The 23855-nt window shown below is 41.5% G+C and overlaps 1 protein-coding gene across 18 annotated transcripts in view; it reads right to left on the minus strand.

The window, feature by feature from the left end:
* The window catches only part of LOC118973262 (transmembrane protein 108-like), a 362127-nt gene that overhangs the window by 137413 nt on the left and 200859 nt on the right, over nucleotides 1-23855 (minus strand). For 12 of the 18 annotated variants that reach the window (XM_073232369.1, XM_073232373.1, XM_073232370.1 and 9 more), the window contains one exon: nucleotides 7456-7541. Coding sequence is in view for 8 of the 18 variants with exons in the window: in XM_073232379.1 (XP_073088480.1) it covers nucleotides 7456-7495 (40 nt within the window). In the remaining 10 variants the exon portion in view is untranslated. The remainder of the gene's footprint in view (nucleotides 1-7455; nucleotides 7542-23855) is intronic. The other 6 variants (XM_073232372.1, XM_073232368.1, XM_073232381.1 and 3 more) reach the window with 1 other exon arrangement.

Below are 23855 nucleotides of genomic sequence, written 5' to 3' on the forward strand. Positions count from 1 at the left end.
CCCAAGGCCCCCTCCAGGACGACACCAGCAGATCGACAGGTAACAATGATGGTGCCTGGAAGTCAGGTTTCTTTTCTGGTCAACATGGAGGCCAGCCTCTCTGGGCTTACTGAATATTCGGGACCTTTGCTACCCTCCTCTAACTCGGTTGTTGGGATGAAAGGCTTAATAGAAACACCAGCTCAAACCCCTCTTTTATATTGTTCCTTGGGCCATATTACTTTCACTCACTCCTTTCTGGTAATCCTCCACTGCCGCACCCCCGGTCTGGGAAGAGATGTCCTCTACCCCATGGGGGCATCCTTACACATTCCCTCATTCTCTCAGTCATACCCCCTAAAGAGGCCCTCCCCTGTGAGGCGGTACCCTTTTATGGCCTCATACCACCAACCCCTCAAAATAGCCTGGAGAGACCCTACTCAAGCTGTCATAATTAACCAATACCTGCTGAGCCCCAAGGGCCATCTTGGCCTCCAGTCCATCACCAACTGCCTTCTTAAAGCTCAAATCCTAATCCCTACCTACTCCCCCCACAATACTGCCATCTTTCCTGTAAAAAAACCTGATGATGGCTCTTTCTGATTAGTCCAAAATCTCTGAAAGATTAATGAAGCTGTTGCTCCCACCCACCCAGTGGTCCCTAATCCCTACACCTTCCTCTCCCATATCTCCCCCAGTACTCACTACTCACTGTACCTCAAATATTAGAAACTAGAATATAGACTTCAATACTCTACCTTAAAGATGCCTTCTTTACTATTCCCCTCAGCTCTGATTCTCAACAACTTTTCACCTTCACCTGGACAGACCCAGTATCTCTGTTCACCCAACAACTCACATGGACAGTTCTTCCACCAGGGTTTTGGCACAGCCCCCACTTCTTTGGCCAAGCACTACAAAAGGACCTCCAATCGCCCAAACTCGCCCCTAGCCACCTGCTCCAATATGTCGATGACCTCTTGCTTTGCAGACCCTCAAAATATGATTCTGTATCCCACACTATCTCCCTTCTTAGATAACTGAGGAAAAAGGGATACCGTGTCTCAGAACACAGAGCTTAACTGTTACAGCAAAAGGTCACTTACCTTGGTCCTGACCTCACCCATACCACTCGTTGCATAACCATCTTCTGAAAACAAGCTATTAATAATCTCCCTTTCCCCACCACAAAGCGAGATCTTCTTTCCTTCCTGGGCTTCTTACCTATTTTAGACTCTGGATCCCAAATTTATTACTCATTGCAAAACTCCTTTATGAGGCCTCCCACAGGGACCCCCAAGAAAGGGTGCCAGAGACAGACTTAACTCCTGCTTCTTTCTGGGCCCTTAAAAGAGCACTCCTCAAGGCACCTGCTTTGACTCTACCTAACCCTAACAAACTTTTCTTTCTATTCTTAACCAGCAAAAAGGGATGAACATTAGGGGTACTCGCACAATCAGCTGGGGACTCCCTCCAGCCTGTTGCCTGTTTGTCCAAACAATTCGATCTTGTGATAAAAGGCTGGCCTCTCTGCTTACAGGACCTAGCATCAGCTGCACTCTTTATCCCCAAAGCCCAAAAAATCATTCTCCACCAGCCCCTACAGGTATACTCCTCACACAACCTCTCTGACCTTCTCAGTCATGAGGTTCTAACCCTTCTCTCCCCCTCCTGAGTCCTAGTCTTAAACTATCAACTTCTAGAACCCTTGGTTACCTTCTGCTGCTCTTCCGTCCTAAACCCTGCCACCCTCCTCCCAGTACCTAACACCCAGATTCCACCCCTCAACATGAGATCCTTGATTTCCTCTCACCCACTTCCATCACATAACCTCAGAGCATATTCTGGGATCTCCTGACTGGTTTATTGATGGAAGCACTAAAAGGCTGCTCCCTCCCAGGCAGGATGCGCCATCATGGAGGGCTATCATGGTAGCCAATCCTCCTACCCTCCCCAAGAAGTAATCAAGGAGGCAACCCTCACCGCAGAGACGACCTCACAGGAGGCAGAACTTACCGCACTCACCAGAGCTCTTACTCTGGGCAAAAGGCTGAACTATTAACACCTATACAGACTCCAAATATGCACATAATATCCTGCATTCAAATGCCCAGATCTGGCATGAAAAAGGATTTCTAACAGCAAAAAACACCCCTATACAAATGGACCCCTAATTTAAGATCTCCTAGAGGCAGTACTTCTACCCCATAGAGCTGCTGTCATTTATTGCAAGGGCCATCAAAGATCTAACTCACAGGATAAAAATCTCAGACACATCATTCATTGAAATAACGAGGCTGACAAAGTAGCAAAACAAGCAGCTTCCAACCCTCTCTCAGTTCCCCGCTTCCTGTTCCCTCTTATACCCTCCTACTCATCCCAAGAATTAGCTCTTCTCAAAGCACAGGGGGCACTCCAAGAAGGGCAATGGTGGTTCCTTCATGGAAAACTGGTCCTTCCTGAAGGCTTACAAAATAAATTCCTTTCATCTTTCTATGACCAGCTCCATGGCCAGATCATTCTCTCTGCTCCAATTCCTACAGAACCACAGACATCTTACTTCTGGTCTTAGGACCTTCCTACAAAAGATTATCACCCAATGCTCCATATACCAAACCACCAACCCTCAAAGCAACCTCAGACCTCCCCCCTTCCCTGCCCATCAGTTCCAGGGATCTCTCTGAGACGGGGACCATGGGCTTAGACAGAGAAGGGTGAAGGCCTCCAGAAAAAGCAAGGCAGGATAATTATAGTCAGAGCAATGTAACTACATGCAAAGAAACCTCCTACCAAAACTCTGTGCTAAACATTAAGCTCTAGAGTCTTTCTTCAGTGAGATCAGTTAATATTCCCCAGATAAAGGAAAGTATCTTAGCATAGTCCATGTTTTTATTATGTGAATCATTGTAATCATGTGTAAGATTCACTTTAGCATGCTAAAAGGCCCAGGCCTATATGCTGTTTTTTCCTCCTTCAGACCTAATCAGGTGATCTGCAACCTGGGCAATTAATAATGGAAGCAAGCCCAACCATAAACAACATAGTAAAAGCAAGAAGAATTCCATCTTAGATTGCCTTTTAAACTCTTTAGCAAACGGACAATAACTCAGCCCACTTTGAGGGCAGGGCAGGCAGTCCTGATTGATGATTGATATGCTTCCAGACCAAGAAGCTGCTATTCTGGGAGAGAAATCTGCAGTAAATTTCTTATGTTAATTTTGCATTATTACCTGGAAGACTGGTAAGGAAAGGGAATTAATGTCTCATCAAGGATGAACATTCTAAGACCACTTAATAAGTCCACACCCCTAAGCACTTTATCACATTCCCAAAGACCTCAACTGCCTAGAAAACCCCTAGACAACGCACAACTATGGGTTCTTTTGTCCCCTCCTGGAGAGAGCTAGGAGCTGTGTCCTCTCACTTTATCTCTAAATAAAAGCCTCTCCCTGGCTCTCCTACCTTGAGTGTTTGCTAAGTTCATTCTTTGACTCCATGAACAAGAACCCCAGCATCACCTCCACGGAATTGACTGACAAACAGACTCTACCCATATGCTTCCAGTAAAGAAACAAAGATACCTCCTTGTCCTGGTTGACACCTTCTCTAGATGGATAGAGGCCTTTTCTACAACAAAAGATCCTCCACAGTAGCACATTCCTACTCCCTGAAATCATCCCTGACTTGAGACTCCAAACCAATAATGGGTCTGAATTCACTGCACAGATCACCCAACAGGTGGCCTCTTTCCTAAATGTAACCTGGAAGTTCCACATCCCATATCGACTCCAATCCTCAGGCAAGGTAGAGAAGGCTAAATCATCTTCTCAAACAGAGCCTAAATTTTCCCTCCAGGGTCATTTGGATTAGACTAAGCTCCTACCCTTAGCCCTTTTTAAACTCAAGTCTCTCTCCTGAAAACCTCTTATGCTCAGCCCCTTTGTGGTTCTATATGGAAGGCCCCTTATTGCCTTCACTTTTCCCACCTCCAACTCAAACCTATCCCCACCGCTCTCAAATTATTTACTTAATACCCCTAGACATCTCATCTGGAACTATGCTGACTCCACCCTCCCAAACACTTTGACAACCTACATGCCCTCACTCCTCTGTCCCTACAACCTAGACACTGGGTATATATGAAGCCCCTCTCCCCTCCCAGGGCCTAAAACCAAAATGGATGGAGCCCTTCCAAGTAATCCTGACTATCCCAAAGGGGACCAAATTAAAAGGTCATTCCTCCTGGGTACACTTTTCTTCTCTAAAAAAGGCTCCTCTTTTCCAGTGTACACCAACCAGACCCACATCCCTGAAGATCACCAAGTTGTCTCCTGTGGCTGAAGAGACCAAAGACATGGCTAAACAATCCCATGAGTCTCTCTCCATAACTTTTCCTGTTTCTTCACCATCCTAAAGAAGCTCTCTCATTACTCGCCCTCTACCTCCTCAGATACAATAATCCAGGACCTATGGATACAGGGAACTTTCTCTTATTTCTCCCCAAGGCAAATCACCACCTGTACCTCCTGTGTTCTGCTCCAATGCTTTCTTTCTCAATATTACTCATCCTCTTAACCCCTAACACCACAGCACAGACCCTTCCTAAATACCTCAATCAGACACTCTCCCACACGGCTCAAATCATTCAAACTTTTAATGGAACCATCCAACCACCTGGCTGGGTCTGTCTCTACCTTTCTAAGATAGCAGACTCAGCAGCCCCTGCTCCCCTAGGAACATGGGTCAATACTCCTGCAGGGCTACATTCCACTGAGACTGCCAGTCCCAGGGGTACAGCCCTAGCTGAAGGAGCTGAAATCAGACTTCCAGGGGCACTAAAAGGCATCAGACAGGCCTGAAAGGCTAACTGGCTTCTCCAGCAGGCCATAACCAGTCCCCTCCAAAGTAGACCCCATCTAACCCATCCTGTTCCTTTGTGTATCTCTTGAGCCCAACAAGACCACTATAACCCAGTCAGCTCCTAGATCCCTCCCTCTGCAAATCCACCATTCAGCTTCTCCCCTCCTCTGATCACCTCAGCACTTACCATCTGGGGACTCTCTTATGGGTATCTGGGTACACTTCCTTCCAAGGCAGTCTAAATGCCACCACATCTAGATATTGCCAAGACAGAGGAAAAGACCCCCTAAAAGACACTCCCGTAGCCCACAGAAGAGCCCAAGAGTGCAAACATCTCAATACACCTGATGGCGGAATCTTCCTAGACCAAAAGCTCACTGCTCTTAGCCAAGAGGGTCCTACAATATTGCAACCAGCCTCACTCTTCTCCCGCTTGACGGCTGCAGCTTTTAGCTCCTCCTTCCATATATGGCACAAATTCGAGGTGGTCCAACATTTACTTGCCAACCCACCCCCACACCTCCTCCTCTTGTCTTGGTTTGATCTTATGGGATGCCTCTCCCCAGAAACAGGCATCTTTTGGGTGTGTGGAGACAAGGCATACATTTGCTTGCCAACCAGCTGGACCGGAGTCTGTACTCTGGGTCTCCTCACTCCCACCCTTTCCTTAGGAGCATCTGATCTACCCATCCCCATCTCCCCCATAACCAGTGTCAGGAATGACACACCATACAGTTAGTCCCCTTAATGACCATCTTGCGAGTAATCACATGTGCTGGGACAGCGATTGGGGCCCTAGGAGTCAGTCTTTCAGAGTTCATCAGGTTGTCCAAAGAACTTGTGGAAGGACTCAAAGAGGTTTCTGACCACTGGTACACTTACAAGATCAAGTGGACTCCCTGGCTTCAGTTGTCCTCCAAAACCACAGAGGCCTTGATTTTCTGACAGTTTCACAGGGAAGCATATATGCTCTACTCCAAGAAAAATGCTGTTTCTACACCATCAAATCCAGCCTCATCAGGGATGGGGCAAAACTTCTTCCTAAGCAAGCTTCCAAACTCCTTGAAGGCTCTTCTAATAACCTGTTTCCTCTTCCTCTTCACTGGCTCCTACCTCTCTTGGCCCCATTAGCCTTTATCAGTTAATTAACCTATTCCAGTTAATTAACCTATTCCAAAGATTTTTATAGGACTGAAGGTGGCCATCTCCTCAGCAACTACTGAAGAACACCTCCAAATGGCCTTCCTGCTTCAAACTATGAGAAAACCCCCTTCATCACCCCCTCTCAGCAGGAAGTGGCCAAGAAAAGAATGGCAACCCGTCTTCTTATACCCTTTTAAAGCCACGAATGATAGAATCCGGACCTGAATACTGCATTTTGAATAAGCCCACCCACCATCAAAGAGAGACCTAGATTTCATCTTACTTAGGCTACGAGCACCCTCCAAAGGACACATCGGCAAGCCACAAGCCCACCTTTTCCCTGACTCCTCCCCTCAAAGAGCCCGCCAAAGCCCTGGCCATAAAACATAAAAAGCCTCTTAGCCTGTAAGAAACACCTTCTTTGTTCTGCTCGTCAGAACAGAGGTTCTTCTCAAGTTTAGCAATAAACCTGCTTGAACTGTGAAGTTCGCATCCCTTTTTTTCCTTTTAGACATAATCTGTGTTTTAGGGATTAGAAATAAGCCAATTAAAACACCTAACCAAAATGCTGCCTGTAGATAAAGGGCTTTGCCCTGAGGGTATAAAATGACCTGAACTGCTAAATTCTAAGGGCCAACTGGTGATTTGCATCTCACTCTCTTTTTGTGCTATTTTCTCGGCAAAAGTTAACAAGGAGCCACTTGGCCCAGGAAACACAGGTTCTCTGTTCACCTCAGCAAGAACCAGACAAGCACAATGAATTCCAAATTTTCCCAACTCAATGGGCTTGGTTTGATTTGGGGTGGGCAATGCTTGCCGTCCCATGTGAATCAATCTGAACTTCAAATACTTCAAATCCAACAACTTGGATTGGTTTTTACATTCATTCAGTAACAATTTCAATCCCAAAGGCTATTCTGTCACTGAGTGGTGATTGGTGCTTTATGGCACAATCCCCAAAACACAGGAGCAACAGTTCAGTACTCCACTCTCATCATTCACAACAAAACCTAAAGAAATCACATTTTCACCATTCATTATTTAAGAACACATGTAACTATGCAAAGCATTCCAAGCCAAAGGCTGTGCAGTCACTGAATGTTAACAGGTTCTGTGTGACAAAATCCACAAAACACAGCCTACCATTCCCTCTCCAGGAGGAAATTACGGAGGTTCATAATGAAACACCCTTTATTCTATCACAAAAACAAGCCCATGTTTTTGACACACATTAATTAACTATGCTTAACATACCAATTTAGAATTATAATGGAGTCTACATTACAACTGATGCCCAAGGCAATAGAATGACAATGCTAGATACCTTAAGTACCTAGACAAAGCAGAGGGAAAATGTACTGCCCTCTCTCATTAGCCAAACTCTAGTTCTCCAGAAAGTATGTAAGTTTCTGGCACTGGACAAACAATGACATTGGTATATTCTAAGATGGAAGAAATGTAGTATCAACTTACTTAACAGTTGGCAATAGAGGGCCTGTAAACTTCTCTTCATGGTATCATCTGGTCCTGCTTGTCCTCCAGTTTATTCATGATTCTGTCTAGGAAATTGGGAGAAGAAAATTGTTACATTCAGGAAACACTGAATTCAAAGTCAAATCAGAAAGGATTCTGTTCAATATGATCCTGGTTAGAAAGCCTAAAATATCTGACATTGATGAGGAAAATTCTTGGAATGGATATACCACAGTTTAATTTACAACAGTTTGTTATAAAATTACCAATTAATCAATTGGGCAAATCCTGAAACTATACACACCACTGAAGGAAATTCATATGGGCAACTAGAAAGTTTGGAATTTTACTATTAATTCCCCCTAAATCTCTAGTCTTAAAACAAGAGAAACAAGAAATTTCTATTTTCATTTCTGCTATGGTGCTCACCAAACAAACAACCCACTCCAAAGAACTTCACCACACTTGAAATTGTATTATATTAAATAGCTTTTCCACTATTTTCTGATTAGAAAAGATATCTCCAATATGGAATATTTGGAACATAGCTAAACAAAAAGTACATAAGAATATAGTACAAGAAAATACAAATTACCTCTCCAGACTTTTGACTGTGTACTTCTTTGGTCTGTCTCATATCACATATTATATACTCTAACTTTTCTCCCTAGCAGCAGAAACATCTCGTGTGGTCACATTTACTACTATATTTTAAATGGCATACAGTAGCTTTAAGATAATTTTATCTTTACCCAGGATTTATCTTTAAGATAAATTCTTAGAAATGGAATCACAAGGACACGCATATTTCAAATACATTGGCAAATTGCCCTTCATTGATAATGAATATATGAAAATATCCATTAGTCTATACCTACCCAATAATAGAAATTTATCATGTCTTTCCACTTTTGCCAAGTGAATAGAGTAATATTCCATCTTATTGTTTTAATTTTCATTTTATGTTTATTAGTCATTTGTCTTTAAAAATTTTTTTAATTTCACATTTGATAAAGATTTTTTAGCCAGGCTCCTAAATCCTTATCCTAGATGCATCTGTGCACTTCCTTGTAAAACCTAGTTTTAGGAAGATCTCAACTGTTAAGCCTTTTTAACCAGAAGTCCCACCATCAATACCTAATCACTCTCAATACCTGATCAGTTCCTCGCCCTCCACCATCCCCCAAATGAAGATCACCCTGGCCTGTCTTCAGCAAGAATCCTGTTAGGCCAGGTTAGCCAGACCTCCTTATCCTTGATATTCCTCTTAGTAATCCCCACTCTGCTCCTTGGCTATAAATTCCCACTTGCCAGTGCTATATTCACAGATAAGTACAATTTCTCTCCCCCACTGTAGAATTCCACTGCAGTGATCTCTGTGCCTAACCCAATGGTCCTGAATGAAGTATGCTTTATCATCTTTAACAAGTGTCACTGAATATTTTTTTCTTTAACATATTCTTTAATCATTTTCTGTGGTTTTATTTTTTTCTCATGATACCCCAAATGAAACTGATTTATCTTTAAAATTGTTTTTTATTGAGACATAATTCATATAACAAAAAGTTCAGCCTTTAACCTATTCAAGTCAGTGGTTGTTAGTACAGTCAAAAGTTGTACAACTATCACCAGTACCAATCCAGAACATCTCCATCAATCTAGTAAGAAACTCCCATGTTCACCAGCAGTCATTTCCCACACTCCCGTCCCCAAGCCCCTGGCAACCATGAATCTACTGTGGATTTGCTGGTTCTGTACATGTCACAGAAATAGAATCATACAGTATATGGTCTTCTGTGTCTGCTCTTTCACTTAGCATAATGTTTTTAAAGTTTAGTCATGTTGTAAAGCATGCTATTTTCTTTTTTGGGGGGAATGATACACATAGACCCACCTACCACCTACCCTCCCCAACACACACCCATACAAATACATATTTTATCATGGTTAGAAAGGTCCTCCTTAGTCCAGGATTACATAAATAGTTGCCTATATTTTCTTTCAGTATTTTTAATTACCTTTAGATCAGTTTCTGGACTTTGTATTGTTTTACTTCTCTGCTCATTCTTCCACTAACAATAAGAATTATTTCAAGTCTTATTAAAATTAGTCCTCCATTATTACTCTTCTTTTTAAGATTTATCTTATTCTTTGAGCTTGTTTTCCCCCTAAATTAATTTTAAGATCATTTTATTAAATTCCAGAAAACTTATAATTTATTGAGATTATAGTTGGAGTTACCTTATACTTGTTTAACTAATTTGGGAGAGACTTCATCTTCTCAAAATCCAAATGTGGTGAGGAGAAAATAAATGGTATTTTAAAGACTGTAGCTCTGGAGCACCGAGGAATTCCTTTCAGAGATGCTTTTTGGGAGGGGCACAATAGCTCAATGACTAGTGAAAGCCCCAATGTGTGACCTAGATGATTAATAAAAGGGGAGGAGATAAACTGTCTCCATTATAAAATAACAGGAGGTTGAGTTCCCAAGGGCTCGGAAAGAAGGATGAAGCATTCCGTGATTCAGAGAGGCTGAGGAGAAGATACACAAGAGATGCTGGGAGACAGGAAGAGGCAATTCCAAAAGACAGCATCAGGTGGGATCCAAGATTAAAGGATAAAGTGAGAAATTCCCCACAGCAACGACCCATGAACTTTAAGATAAGTAATATTTAATTTTTCATTGCTTGTTTGATGCTGTTTGTACTTATACACTCCCCCTGCCCTCCTCCCACACAGTGCCTATCTACAACAAGTACCCTCAAACCCTCAGTAGAAGTCTTGTACAAAATAGGCTCGTATTAGTGGCACTCAGCTGGGCAGTGAAAGAGAAGAGACACTGTCCCAAGACAGGGGTGACTGGGAACAGAGGTGGGAGCCATAGGAGCCATAAGCAATGGTTAGTGGGTGTGTGGAGTGCTCAGGACATGGTAAGCACTCAATAAATGTAAAGTGAATAAACAAATGAGTGCATAAATAAATGAATGAGCAAGTAATCGGAGAGCAGACAAATCACTGTAGTTTATATTCATCAAGGGAAACATAAGATCCTCAGTTATCCTGGAAATGCTCAGAGATTTCTGAGAAACTATTAGACTTCTCACAATACATGGAATAGAGCTATCTTATTCACATATCAAAGAAACAACCGAACCCATACATGTGGGAATCTTTGGATCATCTGGGAGACACAGGGCTATCCCTACTTCTAGCACCATATGTCTTAGTATTTATTAAAAATATCTTTATTTAGATGTTTCTATGGAGTTTTGTAGTATTTTGTATTCATTTAAATTCTGCAGTTTTGTTGAGTTAATTCCCAGGCATTTAATATTTGCTTTTTGTCACTCTGATGGAATTTCTCTTTCCAATATACTTTCTGATTGTCTCTATATGAAAATGGCTGAGCATTGTATAAGCATTTGCTGACCTAACTGAACTCACTCATAGTTCTAATGGATGAGTCTCTTGGGTCAATTGGGCTGTTTTAGGTAGATGGAGAGGCACCGTGAGATGCCATCAAAAGCTTCTTTTTAACCATATAGTAGAGAACACTAATTGTATCTGGTGCCTCAGGGAACAATTTAGGAGCTACAAGGATGACAACTAATTTCTGGGATGAAGTCCTAAGAAAGTACAGTTTTACAGCCAAATATCTAAAGAAAAGAAAAACAAGAGAGGAGAATGATGAAAGCATTTGACTAAACACACAGAGATGAACACAGGTGGGGACCTCCCTAATTATTAGATCAGGAGAATAAGGGGGTGCAAGTGACCTGAACCACTCCTTACAGAGAGTGAGCCTACTAGAATCCTACCTCTCCCTTTGGCTTAAATGGAACCATTGTATCAGTTCCTTGACTCAAGTAGGAAATTTTTCTCTTTCATAGCAACTTAAAATGTTCCAATTAGAAAAGGAGTAGAAAGTCATAAAGACCCAAATGAAAAGCTCTGATATTTGATATGCAAATTGACTTGAAATGACAAGTTTATAGAGAATAAGGAAGAAAAGAATAGCCAAGAAAATCTTGGAAAACAACAACAAAAAATCCCCAAGAAGGTAGAGTCAGGGGAGAGAGGGACTGCCAGCCCTAATCCGGCATTAAAACATACTCTAAAGCCTCTATAAATGAAACAATTTGATAGTGACACATGAATAGATCAAATAATATGTGGAAATACAGGATTTAATAAAGGATTCATATTAAATTGGTGGACAAAAAGATGGACTTTTAAATAAACATTTTGAGATAATGGCAGAGTAATATGGAAAAAGATAAAATTGTACTTATTCCAAATAACGACACACCTGTGTAAACTGCAAATGCAATTACCCAATGGCTCACCATCTCTTTAGGATAAAGGAAGAGCTGATTAAACTAATAGCCAACATACCTGAGAGTGACTTCTGGGAAAATAATAAGGAGGAAGAAGAAGAGAGGTGACATATCAACTATCATCACGGGCCCGCAGAGAAGTCTGGAAAGGAACATACTCTCCCGTTTTGTAGGTAAGGACACAGACACCAAGAAGTCAGTCTTTGCTCAAGATCAAACCTACCAGCTGTGAGACCCCAAGCTCATTTCTTGACTTCTTCAGCTCTTGGGTTTCTTGTTTGTAAAAGGAGTCAGAATGGTACTTGAGATGCTTGCTGCAAAGACTGAGACAGTGCATGCAAAGCACGTGCCCCAGTGCCTGGCACACAGTAAGTGCTCAGGCAAGTTAGCAGCTATTGCCCAATGGCAGAAGGTAAGATAATGACACATCAGGCCAGGGCTCAACAACCGACTTGATTTTTCTTCACCTATGCTGGAAATGAACCAAAGGCTTTGGGATACTCCCCAAAGAGCCCTTTTTGTGAAATTCAGTGTCTTATTTAATTTGGACTTAGAAATTACTCTTAGGGGTATAAGTTGAACTGTACAGTTCTTATTTATAATTTATACCCTTGTTTTTCTTAAGAATGATCTGAGGAAGGTTACCAGATGCAATGTATGCTGTGTTATTAACACATCAAAGCACTTTAATGACATCAGAAAAAGAGATCCAAAATTATGTGGAGAGGGAGTATTTATTTTACCCTAAGATGCCATGGGGCAATACATTTCACTCAAAGCTTCCTGAAGATTAAGGCAAAAAGGATAGGTAGCATCATTTCCTCTGGCTAAATAAAGAGAAGTACATTTTCTCTTTTGTTCAGAAATACAAATGTTTTCTGCTACTAAGTTCTAAGAAAAAAATCTTTGGACAACTTTTTTTTATGAGTATTAGTATCAACAGCAGTTTTACAGAATATGAACAGAATAGCCTTATCATGGTTGCTCCTTATGAACACACAATAAAAGCTGAAGTCATTGTGTTAAGTAAAAATACAGGGAAGGCATTTTTATGAGCATCAGGAGTGCCATGCTGTAGGGGAAAGAATCAAGCAGGCCTGTCACTGAGTAGCTTTACTGGGTGACCTTAGGCAAGTGACATACTTAATTTCTTTGAGCCTCAGCTTTCTTATCTGTAAATGGGGGCAACACCTAAATCAGACAACTGCTGAGAGAATTAAATGAAGTAAAGCACACAATTAAATGAAGTAAAGCACCCACTGTGTACCTGGTGCACTGTATGTGTCTCTCCCTCTCTCCGAAGCTAATGGTGTACAGACATGCTCCTTTTGGTTGTATGGGGATAGAGAGAACTAGGAGCACAGAAGGAACTGATACTCAGCAGCTCATCCCAGTGCCTGAGCATCCTGAAAACTGGGTTACTTCAGGAAGGAAAATATGAAGCCTTGCAGGCTCACTGATACCATAAGGCACAAACGGATGCATGTGCCCATAGGGCTGAGTCTGGGTTAAGTGGTGTTTGCAGTCATATTTTTTTTAGACAGATACTTTGCAAATTAAACACAGGAATATCCTTCACTTCCGTAAACAAAGAGATGTATTCTCTCATTTTTCTTGAAACTTACAGCCTTTCTAGTCTTTCTTGCACATTTTCCCACTCTTGTTCAAGAAATATTTCACTTTCCTGTGAACCCATGATCAACAGCGAGCATGGTTACAGTGACCTGTCATTCTGTCTGTCCTGAGAGCTTAGAGGAAGTAGTGGGGACTGTGGTGAACTAGAAAGCATGAGGAGATAGTTTTTTTTTTAGCTTGAACCAATTGTCAGAGGGAACACAAGGTCTTTTTTCCTTTTGTTTTTCTTAAAGAAATTGAAAATCCTCTTTAAAAGTTTTCCCTACATTTTCAAAAGGAGCCAGACATTTAGGTGAATCTCTCTACTTGAAAATACCAGCAATTGATTCACATGGGCCAAGATTACAAGCCAAAAGAAATAGGACTGTGTGACTTCTGATTTACAGATTTCCCTGACATGGAACCTGCATGAACTCTTCTCTAGCAACCTGAGGAGTGGCATGTCTGTCTGTGGGGAGAACAATACTAGCAGAAGCTTTACAGATCCACCCTCTACCCCTACTGTATTTGGCTTTGCCACTGGTGGCCCTGGGCATGGGGTCTCACTCAGTAAACTTTAAGGGATAAAAAACATCTTCAACAGAGCTCCTTTCCTCTCTTCCACTTCTCTAAAAAATAAGAGAGAATATAGGAAGTTGTCTGACTCACTGAGACACTGAATTCCAAATAAAAGGGTGAAAATCAGTCATCTGCTAAGGAAAAGCCTATGAAGGGAATCAGTTAACATGGATGCTGCATGGAGGCCTGTTAAGCACTTGTCTGAGTGTTCCTCCAGACCAGCTGGAGTTTATCTGCCTTTCCTGGGGGTCCGTGTTCTGCTGTCCATGGTCACTGAAGTCAGCAGTGGGGTAAAAATAGAACCAGGAGCTTGAGGCTTATTGGAATGACACAAACATCCTTCTTCCAGCATTAAAGTATATTAAGACGATTTCTCTCATTAGAGGAGAGAGAAAGGTGCTTGTATGAGGTGAAGAATACACACCATACTTCCCCCTTTATAGTTTTGGTATTAAAGACCAAACGCTGAGGTCAGAGAATTAAATGATATGGTAGCAATGCCAAATACTACAGCAGCACACTGTATCATTTCATGGGCACTGCTTATGAAAAAGATTATTTCTTGTCCACAGAAACTCATTTTTCTTTTGCAGTGCCTGAAAAACATCTTTAGATATTGAATTTGGGGACCTAAAAGTACATGTATTTCCTCTGGGCAACAAGCATTTGTCCTGAAAAATGTGCCAAGTTTTTACAACAGAAAGGGAGGCAAGGCCATGTGAAATAGGCAACGCTCTTCTCAGAATGTCTTACACATGGACAGAACCATTTACCCCGTGATGCACGCTCTGAGCAGGTGGTGTATTTCAGCATGTGAAATCACTCACAATATCAGAGTTACTGCTAGATTTTAATTTTGACCCCAAAGCCTGGCTTTTTTCTGTTCCCCCTCAGCTCCTTCATCCCACTTCAACCTACATAAAGGCTTCTGTAAGTCTTGAGCTAGTCTGAAGACAGTTTTAATTCATGGTTCTGGTTTAATCTTTCAAGATATGTAATTTATGTCAAGTGATTCCACAGGAAAGGTAGTCTATTGAATGTCCAGCTGGAGTAAAAATTACTATGAAATGAAACATTCTGTGGGCAAGAGCACACTAGGCTCAGTCCCACACTAAGTCGTGGTATTACGAGCACTTCTGATGATTCTTAACTTTAAGCCATGTTTCAGGGAGCATGAAAAGTAACACATTTCATCTCACCTATGAGGGCCTTAAAAAGCTCATTTAACTGTGTTGGTAAGTCTTTGCTTTGATCACTGGAAGGGCTAGAAGAAATGCTCAGAAGTACCAAAATTGGTGTTCCCAAAACTAGCTAATGGTCAAAATCTGTTTTTAAAAGAGATTCCTAGGTCTCTTTCTCAGGAATACTAATCCTGTGCTCTTAGATGAGGCAATTGTAAAAGGGTCTGTCTCTCAGGATAAGCCAGGGCTGAAAACTGAGAAACTACCTTAGCACTTCTTCCTGGACTGCAGTCCAAAACCCAGAGGAGCACACCCGGAACTGATTCAGACTCCGGGGTCCTAGAGTGTGGTCAGCCGGGAGGCAGGAGTCCTTGCCCCTGCCTGCAAGAGTCCTGGAGCCACAGTGAGGCCGATCCCACTTGTTCTAATTCCTGAGACTGACAGTTTTACGAAAGATGGAGGAAGTGGGATGATAAATGAAACCACATTTGCAAGTTACATTCAAAATAGAAAATGACTGATTCAGTGTTTCTTAAATATTTAGATCCACAGCCTCTCATGCAATTCAAGTTTCAAGCACCACAAGTTCTTTGTGATCCTTTACCCAATCACTCTTTGATAAACCTCTCACTTGTCCCTGCTACTTGCTTCATAGGGATGTCTGAAAGATTAAGGAGACAATAACTGACAGGTTTGGTGAAGTGAAGAGGGTGTGGAAGCCACAGGCAGACAAAGCACATGCATGAAGCTGAAACCATGCTAACTGCTTATTCCCAAGGTTGAGTGATGTTCCTTTCCTGAAGACTGCTTTCACAGGGGCAACAGAGTGTGAAGGTGAGGCTGCAAATTCTGAGTGGGAGCAGAGGGGAGAGGCCTTATCAAAAGGGCCCCTTTCCCTGTGGAGACCACAATCAACTATACAGAGAGAAGCAGGGCAGGAAAATATAGTACAAGCAGCAATGAGCCTGGTGAGATGAACGTCTTTGGAAAATACTGAGTGCTGCAAAGTAACAAGCACTGTGTTAGCAGAGGCCGAGGCTGGAAAAGCAAATGAGACATGTTTCCCACCTCAAGGAGCTTGCAGTTTAGTGGTGGGGAGAATATCATGTCAAAAAGTATCATGTCAAAAATCACTCTACAGTCAGCTTTGCTCCTAATAGCTGCATTAGACAAATTACTACATTATATTCTAGAAAATTATAACAAATTAGGAAACGTGTTTCCCTTCCTCAGAGGCTGAGACTGGGATCACACCTATACGGCAAGGTGGTCTTGAGAATCCAGTGACATAAAACATCAACACAGACCCAGAAACACAGCAAAAGTATAAGAAACATTTCCCATCCCTTCAGAGGAAGGACAGGTAACGTCTTCTGGAGAGCGGCAGGCCAAGGTTTTTTGAAGGAGATGGAATATGGCTAAACATGCAAGGTTAAGAAGGATTTTGACTGGTGAAGGTGGAAAAGTGCAAAGACGCTGAGTGAAGACAGTGAGGCAGGAGTTTGAGGTTGAGCATCGACTAGAAGATCTGCCACTGGCTGCTTCCAAATTCCTACACAGTGCAGTCGTGGGTGGAATGTGGCTGGCTCACCAGCTTCTTAAACAGGGCTGGGCCAATTTTATCATTTTCTGGAGAAGGGAAGTACATATGGAGGAGAGGACAAGACTGACAGAGAGTAGCAGGCAGTACCTGGGGAGCAGAGAGATGGAGGCTAAAGTTTAATCTTGCCAGATCAGAACAAAATGACTGCTAGCCATGAGATAGCTGGAACTTCACTGTCCTGGAAGACCCAGACAGCTGCAGGGCCCAGATCCTACCCACTGATACATGGCATTAGACAACCACCACGAGGTGATACCAAACCCAAGCTTACACCTGGATAAATGAGGCTCAGGCAGCTGGACCCTCCAATCTCTAGGCTAGCTATGTAGGTTCACTCTCCTCATTTCAAACTTCACAGTCATGTAAGCACATGGTTTACACCAGTGGTTTTCAAAATGTGGTCTTCAGAACACCAGCAGCACCCAGGAAGTTGTTACAAATGCATATTATCAGGCTATCTCTTAGACCCACTCAATCAGAGACTCTGGGGGACCAAGCAATCTGTGTTTCAACAAACCCTTCAGGAGGCATTCTAAAGTTTGATAGCTCCTGCTTTGCACAAGTGAATTTCTGGACCCCATTTATTATGTTATGTCAGGACTTTACTCTTCAACTGTTACCTTGGGCTTATCACTTACATCTTCAAAGCACCAATAAATGAGTATAGAGGAAGATGGCATAGAAAAACCCATTTTCAAGGTCTCTTTTAACTGTAACATACTATAGTTCATTAGTTCAACAGAGGGAAAAGGTTTACAGTTCGTTAGTTCAAACACATTGTTAGTGTTGGCATTCATGACTCTTGTTGAGAGTATTAGCATGGTGTGCCCAAATTCTCATGGCTAATTTGGAAATACCACCCATCTCCATTTTCCAATTTTTAGGCTACTATTATTAATGCTGTATTAGTAACTCTTATGTGGGCAGGGGGCAGAGTTGGAGGGAGGTGGTAGGAACATCAACAAAATGATTTTAATGTATTACTTGTCCGTTGTGGTTATATACAAACAGTAATCACTAGACCTTTCACTGAATTAAAATTCTAAACACAGGTGGCCATAAGTGATTTAAAAGATTAAATCCTAGAACAACTACTTAAATAAACCTCTTTCCAAGAACCTGGAAGACTTAATGACAGCCAATACTTAAAGGTAAATCAAACATGTAAGTCTTTTGGGCCTTGCAAATCAGCCCAAATCAGCAGTCTAAAATTCAGAGGTCTCAAAGGTGAAGAAAACTGAGCCACACTTAAAAGAAATCAGACTGGCAATGAACTAAGCTTTTGAAAAACCATTAGCCATCTGTTTTCCAGTGCTGTCCCTCTTCAAGCTATTGATACATACTGACATTTGGACATATGCTTTGTTAATTAAAATGTAAGTTCTCAGAAGGCAGAAACTTTTTCTGTCTTGTCTACTGCCATGTCCTCAGAGCTTAGAATAGGGTCAGGCACATAGTAGGTATTCAATATACTGATTACATAAATGCATGTGATCCTATAAAACTGATGTAGGTGGCACTGTCAAACAGAATTTTCTGCAACAGAAATGTTCTATAAGTTGTATTGTCCAATATAGTAATTACTAGCTACAGGGGGCTATAAAGCACTTACAATGTGGCTAGTGTAACTGAGGAACTGAATTTAAATAGCTACATGTAGATAGCAGATACTCGATTGGACAACACAGTTCTAAAGGCTGGGGAAAATGTGTTTTGGGGGAAAAAAACAAACAAAATGAGTGTGTAATATAGAAAACTTATTATCTATTATTTCTGACCCAGGGAGGAGGTTTGACTAAAGGGAGATTGGGGGGGCAACATTTCCTGAGCTCCAGATTCCACTTCCCCTTTAAGCCACTAAAGGCTGTGGAAGCAGCTGCTGAGGCAGGGAAGACCAGGTTTCAGATTTAAGGAAGTGAGTCTGTGTTCCTCTCCATCAGAAACAAGATGGCTTTGAACCCATGGACACAACAGCTGCTGGAAGAGTGACTGCTTTATGGCCAAAGACACCAAGGGTCTGCAGAAGCAAAAGCAGCGAAGGGCTTGACTTCACTCTTGGCTCAGCTTCTTTTCTGGTTCATGTATTTGTTTATTCAATTATTTTCATTCATTCAAATATTTTCCAATGCTAAATTCCAGGTCCTATTTTCTTGTTTTCCATTTTTAGGGGACAATGTATGAAGGCCACGTCTAGGATTGGGTTGGGTCTTGAGGTTCTTGGGCTTGCCACAAAATAGAGGACATCCTGGGAAGAAAGCCCTGCCTCGCAAAATGAGATGATTAAATGAGAGCCATATAATCCTTATTTTTTTAAAAATGCCCCTTTCTTCTCTATGCACACTAGTGAAGACTAACTGTCATTTATGTATAGATATAAGGCCTAAAATTAGGGCTATTACATCTCATAGATAAGGTTCCCTAGCCAAGCATCTTTCCCATCAAAGGGATCAGGCAAAGCTCCTGCTTATCTCTGAGTAGCAGGTTTCGGTTCCTGAAAGCAAGTGGAATTATTCAAATAAACCAATCACATCCTCCTCAGGAACCAGGGGGCACCCCACCCTCTTGATGCTACAGAGCCTGCCTCCCCCAGCCCCAGTTGCTCACACTGTTCCTGAGTGCAGCTCCCATGGGGCTGTGTGTGTCCCCATCCCCCAGTAAAGTACATATGACTCATCAACTGCCGTGGCTTATTGTGTCCATCTATCCATGCAGATGTTGCTGTTTGGCCATCCCCAAAGCCCTAGGGCTGGTGAGAGAGGGGGAGCAGGATTCCTCTCCTCACCAATGGAGTGATAGGAAGCAATTAAAACAAGTTATACATTTAAAAAAAAACTCTTCATAAGTAATTCATCAGTTGCTACCAGGCCAGATATAATTTACTGATACTGAGGACAATCCTCACCCTTCTGAGCTCTCCCTTTACCTCAGGGGCATGAAGTCTGGAAACTACATTTCTTGGAGATCCTTGCCATCAGGATTTCCATTAGATTCCCACCAACTGGAGGCACTTGCATGGCATTTGAAAGGTGAAAGAGAAGACACTCTTCTCCAGTTAGAGCTGTGGGGCTGGGCCAAGAGACGGGTTTTGTCTCTGAGGTTCCTGAGAGGCCACCAGAGAACCATCCGTTTGGCTACTTGAGGCAGCTAAGGCCTTCAGTAGCTACTGCCCTGTTTCCTTCATGTCCAGTCTCCTAAAATTTGCTGTAGCTTATTCTTTTGTACCCTGGTTCATCTCCTCTTGGCTTCGGTTCTGACTTCAGCTATGGCTGTACAGGCTTCAGCTCACTTCACACTGGCATCATTCTGCCCCAAGTGCAGGATACACATTTCCATTTTCTGTTCTGGGATTCCTCCAACACTGCAGATGTCATGGGAATCAGTTGGGGCCACGTACATGTATGCAACTCAGAAAAACAGGGAGGGAAATACTTGGGAGTCAATGGGTAAATCTTCTTACCTTTCATCCTTCAGGCAGATAATTCTAGAAGGTACTCTGTGATGCTTCTCAGCAGGTTCAGACAGAATCAAGTGCCTACTTCCCATAGGCAATTTCTACAGCATACCCCTGTTGGCCATTTCCTTATCTCCCATGTCCCTGGGATCACCTCTCAAGTAAACCACCTGCTCATGAGTCCTTGCCTCAAGCTCTGCTTTGGGAGGAATCCATACTAAGACAGTGGTCTCTTGACCTTCACTCCCCAAGGCCTCCTAAGGTTGTATAAGCTTCTGAATTCCTGTATTAAAAGTTTCCTACTTTTCAAACCTAAAGTGGCCTCTATTTTCTTGACTCAACTATAATTAATATAGTTATATAATATTCCATCACATGTTAGATCATACTTACCTATAAGTCTTCAAATGGACATTAAGAGTATCTTCATTATTTACTTTTATTACTTTCAGTACATTGATTACTATGGAAGACATTACTAACTGTTTTACCGGTAGCCATTGTCTCAGTTTTTCTTACTAACAAAACCCAATACGGATTAACCTGACAATGTCCCTGACCCAAACCTTAATTTCGCAGTCTTCCTTGCAGCTAGGGGAGACAGTTCTGGCTAAGAAAATATAAATAGAAGCCCACCTGAGATTTCTAGGGACATTTTAGCTATCCTCCTTGTCCTTTTCTCTTCCGACCTGGAACAAAGAGATGAGATAAACTTGCCATCCTACAGCCACAAGGGGCCAGTGAGGACAAAAGCCACTGAGGAAATCTGAGAGGCTGATAGTATCCTGGAGTCACCTCAGCAGCCCTGAATGTCAGTCTCCTCACTTGTTATGTAAGAAAAATAAATGTCTATTTTGTTAAGCTGCTAATAATGATTTCTCTGACACTGCTGAGTGCAATCCCCTACCTGATATGCTGCATTCATATCTTTAACTTTAGAATCATGTCCTTTGACTAGACTCCCAGAAGGAAATTGCTAGGTCAAGAGAGTTATATAAGCATAGATTTATGATACATGTTGCTAAATTATTTTACAAAAAGAATACATCAATCTACATGGCTATCATAACCTGAAACTATTCTAAAAAGGAACATTGTACTTGTTTTGTAATTATCTTGCTAATTCATTTCCAGCAGTCTAATATTCTATTAGTAACTTCCAAGCTCACAGGCTACATGTGATAAAAAGCTCTGTGGTAGCCCTACTGAAAACAACTGTCACTTTTTGTCCACTCAGAAAAGCAGCACATACAGTGATATCCCTACAGTGATTTCATCACAGGCTATTAAAGTGGCAAGTATGACCTCCCTCAAAAAGAATTCCCCTGCTGCTCCAAATAGACTAGTCAAGTAAGGCACAGAGATGAGAAGGCACAAAACAACGAGAAGATGACAAGGAGAACAGTGCTTACCAACAGCTAAAAAATCTGCTTTTATTATAAAAGGCAGAGGGAAAGATGGGGAAGTTCGTCCATCACTCCAAATTAAAAGAGAACTGGTAGGTGACAAGAAACAAAGGAGGGACATTTCTATTTGACAGCTCCTGAGTAATTACGACCCAAAGGAGACTAGCTAAAAAGAGACATTAAAGACACCATGGATGGTAAAGAGAAGCCACAGTCAAACAGACATGCCCACCAGGATGCACGAAGCACTATGCCTCTGTGTTCAAAGGTCATCTTCTTCTTATGTCTGAGCTTATTCCCCACTTTACTGGCAACTTTAAGAATAAAGATCCTTGGCTGAAGGAGTCATCCCAACACTGCTTCATGGCAGAGAGGCTCTTGGGATGTCACTCATTCATTTACTTACATTCATGCGGTCTTCCCTCACTCAGGCCCACTTTCCCCAGATGCCTGCTGCCAGTACCCACTGGACACAAGGAGCTTACCATGTTGGAGCAGTAATAATAGCATAATACAGAAATAGTGACACAGTGTAGGTTAAGAACCACAATAGAAATTTGCTGTAGGAGGTGAGAGTAGGAGGAAGTTCCTCAAGATGGGCTGACTGGAGAATCCTATGTGAAAAAGAAGCCAAACCAGTTGAATCTCAAAGGGTAGAAGGACGTCAAGAAAAATGATCAGATGAAAAATCAATAAATGTAATAGAAAAAGAATAGGAGGTAAAGTAGGAAATCTTGGCTCTTGTCCCAGTTTTATCTCTTAAGACTCTAAGATCTTACTCTTAGATGTGCTCTTAAATGTTGTGAGCCCCAGTTTACTTACCTATAAGAACAGGAAGCAGTATCACCCTTCACAGTTTGCTTATTACATGTATTAAATTAGGTAATACATTTGGAAGTGTCTTATGATCTTATGAATTATAAAGAGATATAAATATAATTAAGTTGGCTACTCATGATTATTTTTATTAATCTACATACAGTAAACATAATTAAAAAGTTCAAATATGGGAAAGTTCACGGTATTATGACTGCGAGAAGCTTTTCTTTCCAGATACAAAATTGTACATGATTTATATAATAGATTGTTAAATAGTTGTCATCTGTTTTTCCTCTGTCACGCATACATGCACTGCCCCATACCCTCCCAGTGCTAGTTCCCTGAGGTCAGACACTGGATTTTACTATGTTAGTGTTACCAGGTAACTACTATACAACATTCACACAGGTCTTTGTAATTAAATTTTTACATTCTCATGAGTTTGGCTATGTTAAGTAGGATTAAAGATGTTACAGTCTCATGAGAATGAATTCATAACCAGAAAGGAAATCTAAAGCCTTTAATAGATGAAAGCAGTTCTGTATCAGAAAGGAAGTTGGTATCCAAACCATGTTTTGTTTCTCACCACACCTTGGTAGGCTTTCTGGCCAATAAGAATGTGGGAACTTGGAGAAAAATTAGATTCCCTGCTGACTGGAAAAGAAAATTATGGGATTTCATATTGCCCAAAATATCATGGGACGTCTACTTCCTTTTATGATGCTATTAAGCTGAACATTCAGGAAGCTGGTTTAAAAAATACAGCAGAAAAGGCAACCTACTTCTTTCTCTGTCTAGTTTGGAATGAGTCTAGTCAAGAGAGGCAATGTAATTTGAAAATTTTTTAGTAAATGCAGAAAATTGCCCATAGCAAAACTTGCATGAATATGCTCTAGGAAAGTTAGGATTTCAAGAAAGTGTCCAATGAAATTACTTATATTATGAATTCATTGCAAAAGTGGTGAGGTTAAATTAAGTAGAGGTTGAAATGATTTAAAAATTAATATTCCCACTATTCCTAAGCGTTTGTATTTAATTGAACCTTATATTTTATAAATATGATAGATTCCACTAATGCTCATACTTAACAAATAAAAGAGTAAACTATATACAAAAAGCTTAAATTTGTGAGAAAACATGCCCATCTCTTTAATCCAGTTGATCAGTAATCTGAGACATAGACCTAACAGTTTATCTAAGGTCTAACTATCCATCTAGGCACTATAGGTTAAAACTGTAGGTAAAAGCACAGGAAATTGACATTATTGTTCAATGACTGTGTGCCCAGTACCACGCTAGATGGGAATGTTTCATTGGTGGTTTCTTATCATTACGTAGGCATCAGTGGCCTTGTCTTTTTTTTTTTTCTTTGTCTGGAGTACTCAGCAAGTTTAGGTTACTCATGGTCAT

Source organism: Manis javanica, chromosome 3 (assembly GCF_040802235.1).
Source record: "Manis javanica isolate MJ-LG chromosome 3, MJ_LKY, whole genome shotgun sequence".
In the NCBI taxonomy this organism is placed as follows: Eukaryota; Metazoa; Chordata; class Mammalia; order Pholidota; family Manidae; genus Manis; species Manis javanica.